This window comes from Dipodomys ordii, unplaced genomic scaffold, assembly GCF_000151885.1.
Source record: "Dipodomys ordii isolate 6190 unplaced genomic scaffold, Dord_2.0 Scaffold147, whole genome shotgun sequence".
Classification (NCBI taxonomy): Eukaryota; Metazoa; Chordata; class Mammalia; order Rodentia; family Heteromyidae; genus Dipodomys; species Dipodomys ordii.
This window is the reverse complement of record NW_012267363.1, coordinates 469,417-487,333: the sequence shown is the minus strand read 5'-3', so window position 1 is coordinate 487,333 and position 17,917 is coordinate 469,417. Positions and strand designations below refer to the sequence as shown.

The 17,917-nt window shown below is 51.1% G+C and overlaps 3 protein-coding genes across 6 annotated transcripts in view; 2 read left to right on the top strand and 1 right to left on the bottom strand.

Moving 5' to 3' along the window:
* The window catches only part of Plcd3 (phospholipase C, delta 3), a 25,839-nt gene extending 24,278 nt beyond the window's left edge, over positions 1-1,561 (bottom strand). Inside the window, exons 1-2 of the mRNA XM_013031932.1 lie at positions 1,532-1,561; positions 473-692 (exon numbers count right to left, since the gene is read on the bottom strand). Coding sequence (XP_012887386.1) covers positions 473-692; positions 1,532-1,561 — 250 coding nt within the window. The remainder of the gene's footprint in view (positions 1-472; positions 693-1,531) is intronic.
* Acbd4 (acyl-CoA binding domain containing 4) lies at positions 1,281-9,497 on the top strand. 2 transcript variants are annotated; one of them, XM_013032017.1, is made up of 11 exons: positions 1,281-1,369; positions 1,466-1,541; positions 1,654-1,784; positions 1,999-2,119; positions 2,198-2,282; positions 2,553-2,673; positions 2,857-2,943; positions 3,219-3,289; positions 3,396-3,483; positions 4,116-4,255; positions 8,753-9,497. In XM_013032017.1, exons 3-11 carry the CDS (start codon positions 1,703-1,705, stop codon positions 8,873-8,875), a joined length of 918 nt encoding a protein of 305 aa, XP_012887471.1. In that variant the 5' UTR covers positions 1,281-1,369; positions 1,466-1,541; positions 1,654-1,702; the 3' UTR covers positions 8,876-9,497. The 2 variants fall into 2 exon arrangements, with proteins under 2 accessions (XP_012887471.1, XP_012887470.1); XM_013032016.1 differs by having other exon boundaries at positions 8,750-9,497.
* Positions 9,498-12,823: 3,326 nt separating this feature from the next.
* Positions 12,824-16,823, top strand: Hexim1 (hexamethylene bis-acetamide inducible 1). 3 transcript variants are annotated; one of them, XM_013032014.1, is made up of 2 exons: positions 12,824-12,939; positions 15,350-16,823. In XM_013032014.1, the coding sequence occupies exon 2, from the start codon at positions 15,384-15,386 to the stop codon at positions 16,449-16,451; it is 1,068 nt and encodes a 355-aa protein (XP_012887468.1). In that variant the 5' UTR covers positions 12,824-12,939; positions 15,350-15,383; the 3' UTR covers positions 16,452-16,823. The 3 variants fall into 3 exon arrangements, with proteins under 3 accessions (XP_012887468.1, XP_012887466.1, XP_012887467.1); XM_013032012.1 differs by lacking the exon at positions 12,824-12,939 and adding an exon at positions 12,967-14,721; XM_013032013.1 differs by lacking the exon at positions 12,824-12,939 and adding an exon at positions 14,802-15,053.
* Positions 16,824-17,917: the final 1,094 nt, after the last annotated feature.

Here is a 17,917-nt window from a genome sequence, read left to right as displayed (position 1 = left end):
GTCTCCTGATCGTGAGTTCGCCCTCCACTTTCCCGAGCAATCTTCCGATCCCGGCCCCGTCGGTGGTCAGAGACCCCGGGGGGGGGCGGCGACTCCCAAAGGGGCGTACACACTCCACGTACACACTCCCTTTTTCTGAGACCCTCCTTGTGGACTCAGATCCCCACTCCACCTTCCTCTGTTTAGCACCATCAAGAGCTGGACAGGGGTCGGGTCTGGGTGGCGCGTCTTGGGCTAAAGGTCTTCGGGCCCGGAGAACCCACAAAACCAAAAGCGAGGGGGAGGGGGGCACGGAGGCTGTGGCAGTGACGTCACTGGATTGACCTCCCCGATCCAGGCGAGTTCCCGCCCGCCCCTTAGTGGTGGAAGCCCCTTAGCTGACCGTTCTGGAGAATGAGGTGACACTAAATCTGGAGTCCCAGAAATCAGTTTTGGGGTTCTAAGCGTGGACCGGTTGGTACCCCAGTTTCACGGTCCCGGGACGGCCACCGCGCTGTGTGTAGGGTGTCCGTGACGTCGGCCTGTGCTGGCGGCTGGGTCCGACGTGCCCCTGGGGGCCGAAGGGCGGATGTCCAGGTGGCCGCGAGCTTTCGCAGCAGGTACCCTTGGGTCCGGATGGAGAGCCTGGCACCCCTGCCCCTCGGCGGCTGCCAGTCGCAGCGGTTCCCGCACGGAAAGCGGATTCTCCTGGTCTAGAATTGTGGACGACTTGCCCTGATCTACCCTATTCTCAGCTATCCCCACCCACAGACTCTGCCTGGGTCCCCACCCACTCTGAGATCCCCCTGGGTAATAGCCAGCCTCCTCTATGATTTTGGTTCTTCAATTCCATCCTCCAAGAATAACCTTTCCTCTCTATTCTCCTGACTCACTCATATGCTTTCCCAAACTCAACTTCGATGTCCTGCCTTCAGAACTCCAGGTCCCTGATCCTGACTTTTAATTTTCTGTTCCTATCGCGCCCAAGAATCCGAAGAGCTGAGTTGGCGGGGGTGGGGGGAGCTCAGAACCGCCACCAAGGATCGGCTGATGGGCTCTGGTGAGCATCCACCAGGGGGCGCGAGAACTCCGCGGACACTCACTATGTCCACTCGAGGGCGCTGCCACCTTCCTCTGACGCTAGGGGGGAGGGGGGGAAATCCCATTAGCATCTCCTGATTGGATGAGACACCACGAGTCTATTTGCATAATCTTGAAAGGGACACTCTGAGTGGTGAGGATATAGCAACCGAATGTGAAACGGTACCTCTGATTGGCTCAAAATTTTCCTTTAGTGCGGCTTTCCCTTCCCCGCCACACTGGACCCTGAGGTCAATCGGAAGCCACCGACCAATAAGTGGTGAGCGAGGACCCAGATGGGTGCCGCGGGGTAAGTGTCCGGGCGAGTGGCGGGGTGCTGGGGGTTACGCCGGGAAGCCGCCGGCCCCGCCCTGACTCCTCCTCGCTTGTATGTTCTCCTGTCCAGGAGCTGAGACGGGGTCTGGCGCTGCGACCCTCACTACCTGCCCCTTGACTCCCTGGCCCCACTCACCTGTCTTAAGGTAGGAAAAGGAGTCCCCATGGCTGCAGCTTCTGGCCACCTCGGGGCGTCTCTCGGATCTCACAGTTTAGTTTTGCACCTCTGGGTGACATACCGCCGGGTATAACCCTCAGGCCTGTTTTTGGAGTCGCTCCGAAGTAGGGCTCCAAGGCCCAGAGCAGCATGGGGACTGAGGATGAAGAGCCCGACTGCCACAAGCAGTTCCGCGCTGCTGTCAGCGTCATTCAGAACCTGCCTAAGAATGGTGAGACTGCATTTGGGGGTTCAGGATGCCGGGGGGGTCCCACTTTGAGGATCAAGTGGCCCCTTCATCATTGTAGTGCTTTCTGACAAGTCCCTGCCAGGGTTGTGGGACTCCCCCATCTGTGCTCTCTTCAAGAATGGTTCCCCCCTCACCTCCATCTTCTTGGGGCTGGGTGGGCCATGCTGTGTGCTCCACTTCTCAATCCTCTGCCCAGGCTCTTACCGCCCCTCCTATGAAGAGATGCTGAGATTCTACAGCTACTACAAGCAAGCGACCACGGGGCCCTGCCTAGTGCCCCGGCCTGGTTTCTGGGACCCCATTGGACGATACAAGTGGTGAGCACCCTATCTGTTGAGCAAACTACTTCACCTCTCACCCAGCCTGCTCACAACCCTCTGCCCTCCATCCCCCAGGGATGCCTGGAACAGCCTGGGCAAGATGAGCAGGGAGGAGGCCATGTCTGCCTACATCGCTGAGATGAAGCTGGTGGCACAGAAGGTAGAGAGAGGGCTGCCATTCTCTGTCTCCAAGTTTCCAGCCAGGTGGCCTGCCCCTCTGACTTCCAGTGCTGACCTCCATTTTTCCTATTCATTGGTAGTCCTCTGGGAATCACCACCATCCCATTGTCTTCCACCCTTGCTTGCCTGATCCTGACTGGGTACAAGGTGGATATGTGTGATGGGGCAGAAGCCCAGCCCAAGAAGGTGGGGTTGGGGTGATGGGAGAGTCTGATTCCACCCTATAAGAAAATTAACTCCTCCCACACAGGTGATTGACACTGTGCCCCTAAGTGAGGTGGGTGAGGATGCATTTGCTTACTTTGAGCCCCTGTACCAGGTGATCCCTGACATGCCAAAGCCCCCAGAAACCTTCCTGAGAAGAGTCACAGGTAAGATCCCAGTGAACTAGGTTGGGAGGACTGTTATGTTGGGGGTGCTGGAGGTAGGAGGCATCAGATAATGCCCCTGGACATTATCAGGCCTTATCCATGGTGAATGGAGATGAGGGATTTTATCTTACTGAAGATGCCAAACACTTTCCTGCCCCACCTCTGAGTGATGTGTCTTGACAGGCTGGAAAGACCAGGTACGGAATAGAGATGATGGGGCTGTCCTTGAGCCTCGATGCCACTCCAGGGACCCAGCACTCTCCCATCCAGGTTTGTGCTTGAGCAGGAACGAGAGACTCAGCCTGGTGGGAGGCATCTCCAGGAGGGGAAGGGAGGAGTCTGGGTGCCCTTCAGGCCTCATCCCCAGGGAAGCTGAGAGTTCCTGTGCTCCTAAGGCCACGCAGGCCTGGAGTCTGTTGCAGAGCCTCACTCTTGCCCTGGCAGGAGTTCTAGCATCTCCTGAACAGGTGTTGCCACCCCCCTGTATACTCTTCCCCTCTCTCCAGTAGCTCTCTTGGCAGTAACCCTTCCTTTCCTCTTCCCAGAGGCCCAGCCACCCAGAGACCTGGACTTGGAGGTTTTCTGTGATTCCCTGGAGCAGCTGGAGTCTGAGCTAGTGAGACCCACCCCCACCACCTTCCCTCCCCTTCCCTCCCCTTCCCTTCCCTAGCCTGCCTTACTTACTCCAGCCCCACCCTGGGACCTGGGACTCATCTCAGCAGGTTTGGGCTGAGCATAGGGGAGCAGCTGGAGGAGAACCTGAAACCAGAACCAGTCCCGAGTCCCCCAGTGAATCCCCCAGTGAGAAAGGTGAGCTCCTTTGATCTTTCCCTTCACCCTCCCTGTGGTCCTAGCACCCCCTGGACTTTCCTTGGTTGTCCTCCTAGGCAAAGGTAAAAGTCCATCTCAGGCACTAGAGAGTAGCCTCTATCTGGCTAGACACCTGACTGAATGGGCGAAGTCCCTGCCCTTAGCTCTTCTCCTGAGGCCCCAAAAGGGCCCTTTCAGAAATACTCTCTTCTTAATTCCTCTGACCAAGGAGCCCTATGAGAAAGATGACCTATAACATCCTTTCCTAATTGTGGTGTGTGTGTGTGTGTGTGTGTGTGTGTGTGTGTGTGCCACTCCTGAGGCTTGAACTCAGAACCTGAGTACTGTCCCTGAGCATTCAAGGCTACTACTCTACTTGAGCCACAGTGCCACTTCTGGCTTTTTGTGTGTGTGTGTGGTTATTTGGAGACAAGAGTCTCATGGAATTTCCTGCTGGGGATGGTTTTAAACTGTGCTCCTCAGATCTCAGCTTTCTGAGTAGCTAGGATGACATGAGTAAGCCACTCCATCCAAGGATGGACCTGTGTGCTAGACTACCTTACTTGTGTCCTTCTGGCCAGTAGCTGAACTGCTTCCTGAGTGTCTTTCCTTGTGTCTCTAATGCTCCACAGAGATGTTGAGGGGCAGTCTGCTAGGGCCCCAGGAGTTGGACAAATGGCTGATGGGGACAGTTCGGGCATTGCAGGAGAGCATGCAGGATGTCCAGGGGAGACTTCAGAGTCTAGAGAGCAAGCCCCAGCCCCCTAAGCAGGTGAGATCTCCCCCACCCCACCCCACATAACCATCACTTGAAACTTGAGGCCAGATTATGGGCAAAACTCTGGGTCATTACTCTGGACTCCTGGTCCAGCCATGTTTGCCCTTGTCCCATGCCTTTACCTACCTTCCCATAGCTGTGTAGAGAGAATGGTGTGGCCTTTTGCTGCAGGTTAGGAGGTCTTTCTTCTAGGAGAGTAAGAAAGGTCTGCCAAGAAAGGAGACCCTTCCCTGCTGGCTCTTCTTTGTCCAAGAGAAGCCCCAGTAAGAGGCCAATCCTAAGAGGCAGAAAGGCCATGAAGTGTGTCTGCCGTTTGCAATGGGCTGGGGTCCCTGTTGCCCCTCAACCAGAACTCCCATCCCATGATTTAGCATTGACCCCTCTCCCCCTCAAACAGTTACCCCTTCATCTCTCATCTTGTTTTACCCCAGCTCCTACAGAATAATTAACAGTTGTCAGGCTGGGAATGTGGCTTAGTGGTAGAGTGCTTAGTGGTAGAGTGCTCACCTAGCATGCATGAAGCCCTGCGTTCGATTCCTCAGTACCACATAAACAGAAAAGGCTGGAAGTGGCACTGTGGCTCAAGTGGTAGAGTGCTAGCCTTGAGCAAAAGAAGCTCAGGGACAGCGCCCAGGCCCTGAGCTCAAGCCCCAAGACTGGCCAAAAAAATAAAAAAAATAATAATAAATCAGTTGTCATTGTTAGGCCTCAGCTGTATACCAAACATTTACTTGCATATTCTCATTGGTCCTGCACAGTGACCTTATGACAGGTTTTCTTTTTCTTTCCTCTCCCCTTGGCAGATGGGGAAATGGAGGTTCTGAAAGGCTGCCTGAGGGCACACAGATTGGGGAAGGTCACTGGGCTGCCATGGCCTAAGACAATGCTAGGTGCTTTAATAGTGCCCAGTATACAGAAAGGCCTCCTTGAATGGGGTCCATTAGTATTATTAGGATTAATAGCATAAGTGATAGAGCTGAGTGAGGCCTACCTCCTATACTGGTTCTCACAATTCTGGCAATATATTTCTCTCTCTCTCTCTCCTCTGTCTCTCTCTCCTACCTTCTTTCCTTGCTTCCCTCCTTCCTTCCTTTTTTTTCTTTTTATTTATTTATTTATTTATTTATTTATTTTTATTTATTTTTGGTCATAGGGCTTTAACGCTGGGCCTGAAGGCTGTCCTCAGCTCTTCAGCTCAAGGCTAGCGCTCTACCACTTGAGCCACAGCGCCACTTCTGGCTTTTTTTTTTTTTTGCTTATGTGGTGCTGAGGAATTGAACCCAGGGCCTCAGGCATGCAAGGCAAGCGCTCTACCACTGAGCCATCTTCCCAGCCTCTTTTTTTTTCTTTTTAATGTACTGATGTTTGAACTCAGATCATTGTGCATACCAGGCAAGCACTGTACTCCTTGAGTCAAACCTGCAGCCCTGGAGTGATCTGTTTGTGAGAAGCCTGGGTGGCTGGAACAGAAGAGGGCTCTCTGTGGGGGATCCTGGGGGTGAACCCTAACCCACTGAGCACCATGGCTAAAAGCCACAGAGGTTTCAACACTGCCTTCCTTCCCCCCACGGGATATTCTTTTCTTTTTCAGTGTTGTTTTTCTCCTACCTATTTGAAGTGCTGAGGCTTTTCAAGTAATTATAATCCTTATAATATTCCACCCTGAAACACTTAGGTTTACATCTCTCAAAATACAAATGTTCTATTACCTAGCTCAAGTCTACACTGTTTTATCCCACACAGTCTATTCCTTAACAGCACCAAAATCGAATCCAACTTTAGATTTCCCCAGCTGTCCTGGACAGCATTTTCCAGCTGCTGGTGGTCCAGTGGGGGAACCACACCTTGCAACTGCTTCTTCCGTCCTTATGTGTCATTATTATTTTTTTGGTCGGTCATGGGGCTTGAACACTGGGCCTGGACGTTAACCCTCAGCTCTTCAGCTTAAGGCAAGCGCTCTACCACTTGAGCCACAGTACCACTTCCGGTTTTCTGGTGGTTAATTGGAGGTAAGAGTCTCATGGACTTTCCTCTTGGGCTGGCCTTGAGCCATGATCTTCAGATCTCAGCCTCCTGAGTAGCTAGGATTACAGGCGTGAGCCACCAGTGCCTGGCTGCTGCTTATGATTATTATTATTATCATATTTTTGTTGTGTTATGGATAGAGCCCAGTGCCCCAAGCATACCAGGCAAGTGCTTTGCCATTAAGCTAACTCCCCAACCTAAGTCAAGTTTTTTAATCTAGACCAGTCTTTTCCTTTGCTACTGATCTGCTGACCAAGCTGAGCAGAGGTCCTCTTAGAATGTTCCACCTCTGTCTGATCACCTCTGATTCCTGCACACACTGTATTTCCTGTGAACTAGATGTGAGATAGAGTGGATTAGGATCTGTTTCAACATTTTGGGCCTGATTCCAGCAGAATTCTGCTTGTTACATACAAAGGGCGTATATTATCTGGATCCCCACCACTAGTGGTCCTAATGTAGACTGCTGGCATGAATATAGGGTAACTGTCTCATATCACCTATGTAAAGTCAAGTTCTCTGAGCCAAGGGATCAGGTCCAAATCAACTTCATCTGATTCTCAGTATTTGACAATTGATCATCTTTGAATAATGATTTAACAGTTGCAAACAAATGATTTTTTTTTTTGGGGGGGGGGTTCCGGTCGTGGGGCCTGAGCTCTGGGCCTGGGCGCTATCCCTCAGCTCTTCAGCTCAAGGCTAGCACTCTACTACTTGAGCCACAGCGCCACTTCCGGTTTTTTCTTTTTGCTTATGTGGTGCTGAGGAATCGAACCCAGGGCCTCATGCATGCAAGGCAAGCGCTCTTCCACTGAGCCACCTTCCCAGCCCACAAATGATTTTTTTAATTCCATTGTTTCTCTGACATTTATTAGCTAACATTTCCCCATAGAGTTTCAAATACAGTTTCTAATGGATAGGTAGGATACGGTGGGGTTTTTGTTGTTGTTTTTTGCCAGTCCTGAGGCTTGAACTTAGAGCCTGAGCACTGTCTCTGAGCTTCTTTTACTCAAGGCTATCACTCTACACTTGAGCCACAGCACCACTTCTGGATTTTTCTGTTTATGTGGTACTGAGGAATTAAACCCAGGGCTTCATGCATGTTAGGCAAGCACTCTAACACTAAGCCACATTCCCAGCCTCATTTTGTGTTGTTTTATGTGGTCTTGGGAATTGAACCCAGGGCCTCTCACATACAAGGCAAGTGCTTTAGCCGAGCCCTTCATTATCTATTTTTAGAGTAAGGAATTGACTTGAAAGCTTTCTTAATGATGACAAGTTTTATGCTTTTGTTTGTTTTTCTTTTGTGTGTATACAGATGCCAGGTTTTGAATTCAGGACCCTTTGTTCTCAGCTTTCTTGCTCAGGGCTGGTGCTCTACCACTTGAAACATGCCTCCAGTTTGGCCTTTTGTTGGTTTAATTGGAGATGAAGTCTCAAAGACTTTTCTGCCTAGGCTGGCTTTGAACTGAGGTCCTCCAGCTCTCAGCTCTTGAGTAGTTAGGATGACAGGTATGAGCCACTGGTGCCTAGCTCTAGTTATCTTGAGTATTAATCTGAACTCCTGAATTTATATTCAGTATCAAGATCACTGGTAATCGTTGATTTTATTTTTGTGCTCAGGTTAAACTTAGGGTCTTGAACTTAGTCCCTCTCTCCAGGCACTCTACCACTTGAGCCACATCCTCTTTGTTTTTTAGATAGGGTCCCCAGTTTTTGCCTGTGCCAGCCTGGACCACAGTTCTATTCATACCATCTGGGATGACATGCATGTGTCACCACAGCCAGCTTACTGGTTGAGATGGGAGAGAGGTCTCACTAATTGTTTGCTGTGTCTAACCTTGAGCTGCAATCCTACTGATCTCTACCTTCCTAGAAGCTGGGATTACAGGCCACCCACATTTGGCCAAATATTCTTTTCAGTGCCCAGATTGTCACAACTTTGGCCAATGGAGATTCTTTTAAGCCAAGGTCCTATAGCCTTAGAATGCAACCTTACTCGTTTTTATAAATGACTCTGCTTTTCTGGTATAAGAAGTCCCATATTTTCACCCTACTTTTCCTGCCCACCCCTGGAATCAACTGCTTCTCCAGGGAACCATGGATCCTTCTAGAGGAAAAGGCTATTTAGAAAGGAATGTCTGAGTACCTAGGGTCCTCCTTTGAAATAGGGGGCACATACTTTATAATACAGGGTCTTCAGGTCCTGCAACAACAGAATGGTTGCATTGTGGCCCACAGGAGCCAGTCTCTCTCTCCAGCTTCTCCTGGAACCTTGGTTTGGACCATGATGGAGGGAGCTGGAGTCCAACATGTCAAATGACATACAACAGGCTAATGCTATACATGTGAGACTCATCTTCCCAACCTTCAGAGACATGAGCCTTATGAGTTCCAGAAACAGGTTTCTAGAGAAGGCTGGGCTGTGCCTAGGCTGGCCCCTGACTCCCTCCCTCTTGGCAGCAGATGCCCCCAGCCCGGGCTCGGCCTTGGCCCCTCAGGCTCTCGGCTCCCACGTTGTTCTTCTTGCTCCTGTGGCCCTTCGTTGTCCAGTGGCTCTTCAGACAGTTTCGGACCCAGAAGAGGTGACTGCGGAAGACCAGGTCTCCAGCAATGGAGGAGGCTAGGAGCCTCTGTCCTGCTCTGCCTGAGCCTTCCTAGGGTTTAGAACAGCATTAGAAATCTCCCCTCCCACCCACCTTTGCCTTAGCACCCCTTCCCTTACTAGGGGCCCCATAAGACCCCACTCTCCCCTGCAGTTCACAGGGCTGCTCCCCCTGCTCCAGGCCTAGGCTGCCCTGGAAGACTACAATCAATCATGGTGCACAGACTCTCATTTCTGGGTTGGCAATAAGCAGGGTGGTGCTGCCCATCTCACCCTTCTCTGGGTCACTCAACTCTCCTCCCTCCCCCGCTGCTCCTGGAGGAGGCTCGGCTCTAGGGCAAGTTGGGACTTGAGCCTGGCTGCAAGACTGATTGGCTGGAAGGGTGGAGGGTGGCAGGAAGGTTGGGCAGAGCAGGGAAGGGAGCAAAGACCTGGGGACTGGGAGGAGGGAACACTGGGTTATCTTGTCTCTGGGAAACACAGAGACAGACAGACAGACACACACACACATACACACACACACACAGCAAGCAAGCTCAGGTCATCCTCACTGAAGATTCACTTGCAAATGAATGTTTCACCAAATAAAATAAAATTTCAATCTTCTGTTTTCTGTGCCCCACACAGAGGAGAGGGAAGTGGAAGTGGGGGGGTATGGGCATGGGGCAAGAGAACCTGCCCTGCTGGCTTCCCCAGGGCGATGTGGTACCCCCCAGAGGCTGCTTGTGTTTCCCTGTGAGAAATACTTCCTGTCTCTAGGGAAACCAGCCTCGAGTGGGTTTGGGAGGGAGTCAGGGTGCAGGGTGGGCCTCCTGGCTGGTCCTGGTCCTGGCTGGAGGTCTACAGGTGGGAGTAGAGGGGATAACACTGGAGAGGGAGGGGGGTATTGGTTGGGGTTCCAGTCTGAATGGAAGGGCAGCTTCTTCCTGCTCTGATCTCTGGATATAAGATAGGGGGACCAAGCCCCTGATCCTAGAAGTGCTTGCTGAACCCTCAGCTGATGCTGTCTTCCCATGACCCCTGGCCCTCCCAGAGAACTTTCTGGAAAGGCTGGGCCGTGCATCATCCAGAGCCCCAGTTGGTGTGGTTATAGCCTATAAGGACCTCATGGACTGCTTAGCCTTCAGACTTTGGCTAACCACCCTGGCCTCTCCCATGATCACCACTCCTGTTGTCCTTGCTCCTGTTCCCTTGCTCTAGCCACAAGCCTGTATTTGGCATCAAATTGGCCATTCCTTGTAACCAATGACTCTGGGACCCCTGGCCAGGGTCTCAAGCTTTGAAGGGCTGCTGAAGCATTGACTACCCTAAAGCTGCTACCTGGGCCCCAGGATCTTTGGGCCCCTGGGTGAGGAAGGAACAATCCTGAAGGCCACACATGGGAGACACTCAGACTGAAGGTTCCTCTGTCAGCCTCTGGCCTTCACATTTGCCCCAGCCTTGACCATCATTTCCTTCGCTGGAAGTCTAGGCCATTCTTAACCTTTAATTTTGTCAAAGCAGGGAGGGTAGCTCTTACATAGGCATTTTCTGTAGCTCCACAGGGCACAGCTCAGGGTCACGAGCAGAGAGGCTGAATAAACCCACTAGTGATGGACAGTGGTAGGGCAGCAGGAGCAATGTAACTGGTGCCAGGATGCAGGGAGAGACTGAAGCCTGCTCTTCCTTTTGCTGGCTGTAGTAGGCCCAGGCTCTGAGGCAGGCTTGCCTTGTTTGTGAAATAGGAATGATTCCCCTCCATCATGATGAGGTCTGGGGATTTTACAAGGAGAGAGTAAACATGAAATGCTTGGCAAAGGGTTGCAAACACATCTAATATTGAGGTGCCTGGATCTTGTTTGAGAGAATTCTGAAAATCCACAATCTATCACTCCGATCACCCCTTTCCTAATAGTACAAATGAAAGCCTACAATTTAGCCTAATAAGCTGAGGGTAGGTTCAGAGATGTACCTTCCAAATCTCCTGGGAGGGAGAGGGAGTGAGGGACCCCAGTCCTCTAAAGCCTGAAAATACGGTAGCAGTTTGGAGGGTTTTGACTTTTCCAGTTAAGTTCTCTACAAAGATCTTTTCCTCTGGTTCTTGTTCTCCTGGACACTCCCAAGAGATGGATAAAGAAACAGAGAAGCAGATTTCTCATTCAGATAAATAGACATACATCTCTTCTTCCCCCATCCCCCCCCCCCTCTTGCCAGTCCTGGGGCTTGAATTCAAGGCCTGGGCACTGTTCCTGAGCTGCTTCTTTTTTTTTTTTTTTTTTTTTGCCGGTCGTGGACCTGAACTCTGGGCCTAGGCGCTGTCTCTCAGCTCTTCAGCTCAAGGCAAGCGCTCTACTGCTTGAGCCACGGCGCCACTTCTGGCCTTTTCTGTTTATGTGGTGCTGAGGAATCAAACCCAGAACCTCATGCATGCAAGGCAAGCACTCTACCACTGAGCCACCTTCCCAGCCCTCCTGAGCTTCTTTTGCTCAAGGATATCACTCTACCACTTGAGCCACAGCACTACTTCCAGCTTTTTCTATGTCTGTGGTACTGAGGAATTGAACCTAGGGCTTCATGTATGCTAGGCAAGCAATCCACTAAGCCACATTCCCAGCCTCTTTTTCTGGCCTGTTCTGGGACTTGAACTCTTGGCCTGAGTGCTGTCCTGAGCTTCTCTGTGCTCAAGGCTAGAGCTCTACCACTTCAGCCACAGCCTCAACCACTTCTGGCTTTTTTGTTTTCTTTTTTGTAATTTATTAAAGAGTCGTGTGGACTTTTCTGCCTTGGATGGCTTTGAACTGCAATCCTCAGATCTCAGCCTCCTGAATAACTAGGATTACAGGCAAAAGCCACCAGTACCTGGCTAGACCTAAGTTTCTAGAAGTGTAGGGAAACAAGCTGTGATAGTCATTTCCAAAAACCCAAATGCCCTGGGGCCATTCTTGCTTGCTTTCCCCCCTGCCAGTCACCTCTGCCCCATAGACTACTCCTAAATTCCTAGGCAATCCCTCACTTCCCACATGAGGGATGTCTGCCTTTCATAAAATGCTACTTTTGGGCTGGGAAGGTGGCTCAGTGGTAGAGTGCTTGCCTTGCATGCATGAGGCCCTGGGTTTGATTCCTCAGTACCACATAAGCAGAAAAAGCTGGAAGTGATGCTATAGCTCAAGTGGTAGAGTGCTCACCTTGAGCTGAAGAGTTGAGGGACAGCACCCAGGCCCAGAGTTCAGGCCCCACAACCGACAAAAAAAAAAAAAAATGCTCTTCTTTGCCTGTGAGGTGGCAGGTCTGTAGTCCACCTACAGGACCAAGCAGGAGAATCTCTTAAGTCCAGGAGTTTAAGGCCAGCTTAGGCAACATAATGACTCCCCAAATACAAATACTGGGGCTGGAGGCATGGCTCAAGTGATGAGTGCCTGCCTAGCAAGCACAAGGCTCTGGATCCAAACTTAGTATGCAAAACAAAAGTACCAAATCAAATATAAATTACTGCTAGAAGCCGGGTGCTGGTGGCTCACGCCTGTAATCCTAGCTACTCAGGAGGCTGAGATCTGAGGATCACAGTTCAAAGCCAGCCCAGGCAGGAGAGACATGAGACTCCTATCTCCAATAAACCACCAGAGAACCAGAAGTGGCGCTGTAGCTCAAGTGGTAGAGCGCTTACCTTGAGCTGAAGAGCTGAGGGACAGCGCCCAGGCCCAGAGTTCAAGCCCCATGGCCGACAAAAAAAAAAAAAAAATTACTGCTAGAAATGATTGTTCATACTTATAATCCCAACATTTTTGGAGGCTGAGGTAGTAGTAACATAAGTTTGAGTCTAGTTTGTGTAATATAGGAGCTTAAAAATAAAGATAGAAAGGTAAAATACCCTTCTTTGGTGCTACTTTGCTCCCATATTCTTTATCATTCAGAGCTGACCAAGAAGTCACTCCCTTCACACCACCTGTCGGTAATTTCCTAACCTGACTTGCCAGCGGCTTGGCGCATAAGCTCCTGTAGAGGTTTTCATCACTTGTCATTTTGGCTCGTCGAGGTTAGGCTTCTCCACATAGACCAAGAACAACAGGAGGTGAGGATGACATTTTATTCATCTTTGTGCCCTCTTAACAAATGACTGTCAAATAGATCTGCAAGGGGTTCTACATTAGATGAAAATCGTTGGATTGAAAAAAGAACTCAATCTGGAGTTGTTGAGGGGAAAAAAAAAAGAGCATTTTTGTGTTTATGACAAAGACAAATGGCACAGGAGTCACAAAGACCTGCACTCCAGTCAGTACCACCACTTGTCATGTGACCTTGGACAAGTCACTTGTTTCCTTTCCTAGTCTTTAACTCTTTAAGAGATTTAAGTCTTCACTGGTTGCCCATTTCTAAAATGGAGACGGTATAATTCCTACCCTGCCTGCCTTGGTGGCCGTGGTGAGGTCAAATGGTTTTGCACGTGGAATATCATGCAGCACACCAGGGTTGGAACAATAACAACAACAACAACAACAATAATAATATAATGTGTGAGACAAGGAGTGCAATAGAGGAGGAGCAGCAATCCCAAAGCCCAGGTCTTTGGAGGGGTCTTCGGGTCCTAGGGCTGGAAGATGCTTCTAGGGAGAACGGGGTCCCCGCCTTGGGTTAGCACCCGGAGCGGCATTCTGGGGCCAGGCCTCCACCTCGGGGCAGCCTTGGGCCCTGCATCCTCCCAGGCGCCCAAGGAGGGAGGGTTCCTGGGGGACGACCCCCCTTCTCCCATATTAAACTCATTCATTTTGAACCCCTCCCCAATAAAGACGCTCGTCGGCGGGCACGCACTCTGCCTAGACTCGGAAGTGAAGAGACCAAACCGGCCTCGGGAGGCCATTTTCTTTGACCGAAGCCGAGGCCGGGGTCGACTCCTTCAACCCCACCTGGATGGAGCTTTCCATCTGGCCCAGCAGAGGTTTGGTCGGTAGACCGTTCTGTACTGGCCTCAGGGACCGGGAAGAAATCGCCAAGCCTGGCGGGGGGCCGGGATCCAGCCACTTTCACCCGAGGGTCCCCAGGGTAGGCGGGGGCCGACGTCACCGGGACTCGAACCCGCCCTCTCGTCCCCCGAGGCCTAGTCTGTGGCGGCTTCACGAAACGAACTGTCACGCTGTCCCTTTAAGGCGGCACTTTTTATTCATCATTTGTTTACTTCTTCTTGCGCTCTTCGTTTTTTGAGAATTATATCCACAATATCCCTCCGCAAATGTCCGTTCAGGAGACAAGCTACCTGTCTTGAAGCTATTACTGTAAATCTTGCGAATCCGGAGTTTGCTGCTGTGTTCAACCTCTCTTTATGTGATTTTAATCCTTTTACACTTTAGGGACTACTTTTTGGGAATAAACCATTTTTAAGTTTTGTTAACAAATATTTGTGACCGCCAAAACCTCCCTCCGAGGGCATGGTACGATAATAGTCTTTAAAATACACCTTTTCTTAAAGACATTCTGCGTGGGCTCCCGTCGGTCATGGAATCTTCTCATATTCCTGAATCAGAATGGTATGGTCCAGAGCCCGCCCCGTCTTCTCTTCGATTGGTCTTGTTTCTTTGGAGGGACGAGTAAGTCTTAGCCAATGGGGACCCACGCTTCTTTAGCAAGGAACAAGCTAAGGCAAGCGGCAGCCTGGGGGACGCCCCCTTCGGGCCCAGGGATTGGCTACGTCGCACGGCGCACGAGGAGGGCGGGCTTGAGAGCCGAGGACTACGCTTCCCGGCTCCCCGCCTAGGGAACTCTATTACGCGTGCGCATGGGCGGGGCGAACAGGCTTCTATATAAAAGGGGTGCAGAGGACTGGGAGGCAGCAGTTGGAAGTTGGCAGGTGGAAAAGCAGGTTGGGAGGGGAAGTCGGGGGAGGAGGCGGAAGAGGAGCTGTCGGAAGGGGGAGGAGGGAGGGAGGGAGGGAGGGAGGAAAAGAGGAGGAGGCGGAGGAGAACTGAGCTGAGCAGAGCATCGAGCCAAAGGGGAGATGAGTTTGTCTGTCCTCGGCTAAGGCTCTGGCCCGGCCTAGGGAACTAAGAGCTCGGGTTGGAGCGACACCCGTGGAAGTGGGAGGAGGTGGCTCTGGGACTTTAACCCCTTGTGGGCTCTGCGGCAGGGGATTTAACCCTTTGTGGATTCGGCCCCTCGGAGGCAGCGTCATCGGGTAGTTTTAACCCCTTCGGGGTGAGTTTAACCCGTTGGACTTAAACCGCATCTCCTTGCCACCAACTCGTAGACCGTGGGGGCACTCGGCGGGGAGGCTTGAAGCCCACCTTCTCCTCACATTACTGTTGGTGCCGCTGCACCCCTTGGACCTGCTCGCTGACCGCGCAGCGGGCGCTTAACCCTTTGCTGACTTGATTTTAAGTTGCAAGTGGGAGTTTGCTGACAGGAAGGCGCAAAGTCGTCACTGGAGGAATTACAGGTTAAAGAGGACTTTTGAGCATTTTTCTTAAACATAAACCTCTTTTCTCCACAAGGACTGCAAACTTCAAGAGGAGAATTTAACTAGCCATGGCCGAGCCACTCTTGTCAGAATATCAACACCAGCCTCAAACTAGCAACTGTACAGGTGCTGCTGCTGTCCGTGAGGAGCAGAACCCTGACCGCCCCCCGGGCGCGGAGGAGCGGGTGCCCAAGGAGGACGGTAGGTGGCAATCGAGAGCGTCCCCCCTGTCGGGCGGCTGTCCGGGGCTGGAGGGAGAAGGGAGCCCGGAGCCCCAGCCGCCTCCCATGCAGACCCAGGCCTGTCCGGAATCTAGCTGCCTGGACGCGGGCGAAAAAGGCCAGAATGGGGACGACCTGTCCGCCGGCGGCGCCTCCCCGCCGGCGGGAGGGGAGCCGACCTCCGAGCCGCTCTCCCAGCCGGTTCCTGACCCCGAGACCAAGTTGGGGGCTCCCGCCGCTGAAGGCGAGGACGCGTGGGGACAGCAGCTGAGGCAGCTGGGCAAGAAAAAACATAGGCGACGCCCCTCCAAGAAGAAGCGGCATTGGAAACCGTATTACAAGCTGACCTGGGAGGAGAAGAAAAAGTTTGACGAGAAGCAGAGCCTTCGAGCTTCGAGGATTCGAGCTGAGATGTTCGCCAAGGGCCAACCGGTTGCGCCCTACAACACCACGCAGTTCCTCATGGATGATCACGACCAAGAGGAGCCGGATCTCAAAACCGGCCTCTACCCCAAGCGGGCTGCGGCCAAGTCCGACGACACCAGCGATGAGGACTTTATGGAGGAGGCGGGCGAGGAGGACGGGGGCAGCGATGGTATGGGAGGTGACGGCAGCGAGTTTCTGCAGCGGGACTTCTCGGAGACTTACGAGCGGTACCACGCGGAAAGCCTGCAGAACATGAGCAAGCAAGAGCTCATCAAGGAGTACCTGGAGCTGGAGAAGTGCCTCTCACGCATGGAGGACGAGAACAACCGGCTGCGGCTGGAAAGCAAGCGGCTGGGTGGCGATGACGCGCGCGTGCGGGAGCTGGAGCTGGAGCTGGCCCGGCTGCGCGCCGAGAACCTCCAGCTGCAGACGGAGAACGAACTCCATCGGCAGCAGGAGCGGGCGCCGCTTTCCAAGTTTGGAGACTAGACTGTAAACTTTTGGGGGGAGGGGGAAAGGGGGGACTTTTTACAGTGCTGGAATGTAACATTATACACAAGTGTATATAAGACAGTGGACCTTTTTATGACATAATCAGAAGAGAAAATCCCCTCCGGCTTTGGTTGGTTTGGTAAATTTAGCTATGATGTAGCTTTGTGTGCTTTCTTCTGTTCTTTAATTATGTGAAACTGAAGGGTTGCTTTTCTTGTTTTCCTTTTTAAAGTTTTTTTAATGTGTAATTTGACCAAATTATAATGCATTTTTCTGTTAAGAGAAATCCCCTCAAACCGAGCTATAAGGTGGCCAAATCTGAGAACCAATAAATTCTAGTTATAATAAATTTAATATTTGTAAATGTAATAGTTCCAGTGTGATTTCTAGACCTAATTCAAAATACTGATTTATGTGACAGAACTTCTGAAGGGTTAACACAAAATTCTTAAGTTTGTCCTTTAAAGAAATTCAAAATTGGGGGCTGGGAATGTGGCTTAGTAGAATGCTTGCCCAGCTCTGGGTTTGATTCCTCAGTAACACATACACAGAAAAAGCCAGAAGTGGTGCTGTGGCCCAAGTGGTAGAGCACTAGTCTTGAGCACAGAGTACAGGGCCCAAGACAGTGCCCAGGCTCTGAATTCAAGGACCTGCAAAAAGAAAAAGAAAAAAAGAAAAGAATTCTAAATTTCCTATGCAAAACGAGAAAATTTTTGCCATCTGTTTTTCTTCTGGGTTTCAGAATGCTACAATATACAATCAGGTAAAATATAAACACTGAATTATCTGCAATATTTAACTGTGCTTGCTTTGTAGTTCATTGTTTTTTTTTTGTTGGTCATGGGTCTTGAACTTGGCCTGGGCACTTTCCCTGAGCTCTTTCTTCAGCTCAAGGCTAGCTCTCTACCACTTGAGCCACAGTGCCACTTTCAGTTTTCTGGTGGTTAATTGGAGATAAAAGTCTCACGGACTTTCTTGCCCAGGCTGACTTTGAACCATCATCCTCAGATCTCAGCTTCCTGAGTAGCTAGGATTACAGGCACGAGCCAATAGTGCCAGTCCTGAGACTCGAACTCAGGGCCTGGATACTCCCAGAGTTTTCTTTACTCAAGGCTAGATCTACTGTGTTGAGCTACAGCTCCACTTCCAGTTTTCTAGTGGTTAACTGGAGATAAGAGTCTCAAGGACTTTCTTGCTTGAGCTGGCTTGGAACTGTGATCCTCAGATTTTGGCATTCTGAGTATCTAGGATTACAAGCATGAGCCACCAGCACCTGGCTGAGCTTTTCATTGTTGATTCTGGAAAAATAAACCAATAATGGGTGTTTTGGGGAGTGGAAAGTGGCTAAAATCAGAAGCCTAAATCCTGCTGCTTGTTGGGCAAAGCTACTAATAAGCTGAGCACAAAGCCCTGAGTTAGATCCCAACATAAAAAAAAGTTTAGTACCAACCAAAGTTTAATTT

Bases quoted from the DNA above. Each gene is read 5' to 3' on its own strand.
- Acbd4 (XM_013032016.1), top strand. From the start codon at position 1,703: ATGGGGACTGAGGATGAAGAGCCCGACTGCCACAAGCAGTTCCGCGCT. The intron at 2,283-2,552 runs GTAGAGAGAGGG...CCTCCCACACAG, and splicing joins TGAAGCTGGTGGCACAGAAG to GTGATTGACACTGTGCCCCT. The intron at 2,674-2,856 runs GTAAGATCCCAG...GTGTCTTGACAG, and splicing joins CTTCCTGAGAAGAGTCACAG to GCTGGAAAGACCAGGTACGG.
- Hexim1 (XM_013032014.1), top strand. From the start codon at position 15,384: ATGGCCGAGCCACTCTTGTCAGAATATCAACACCAGCCTCAAACTAGC.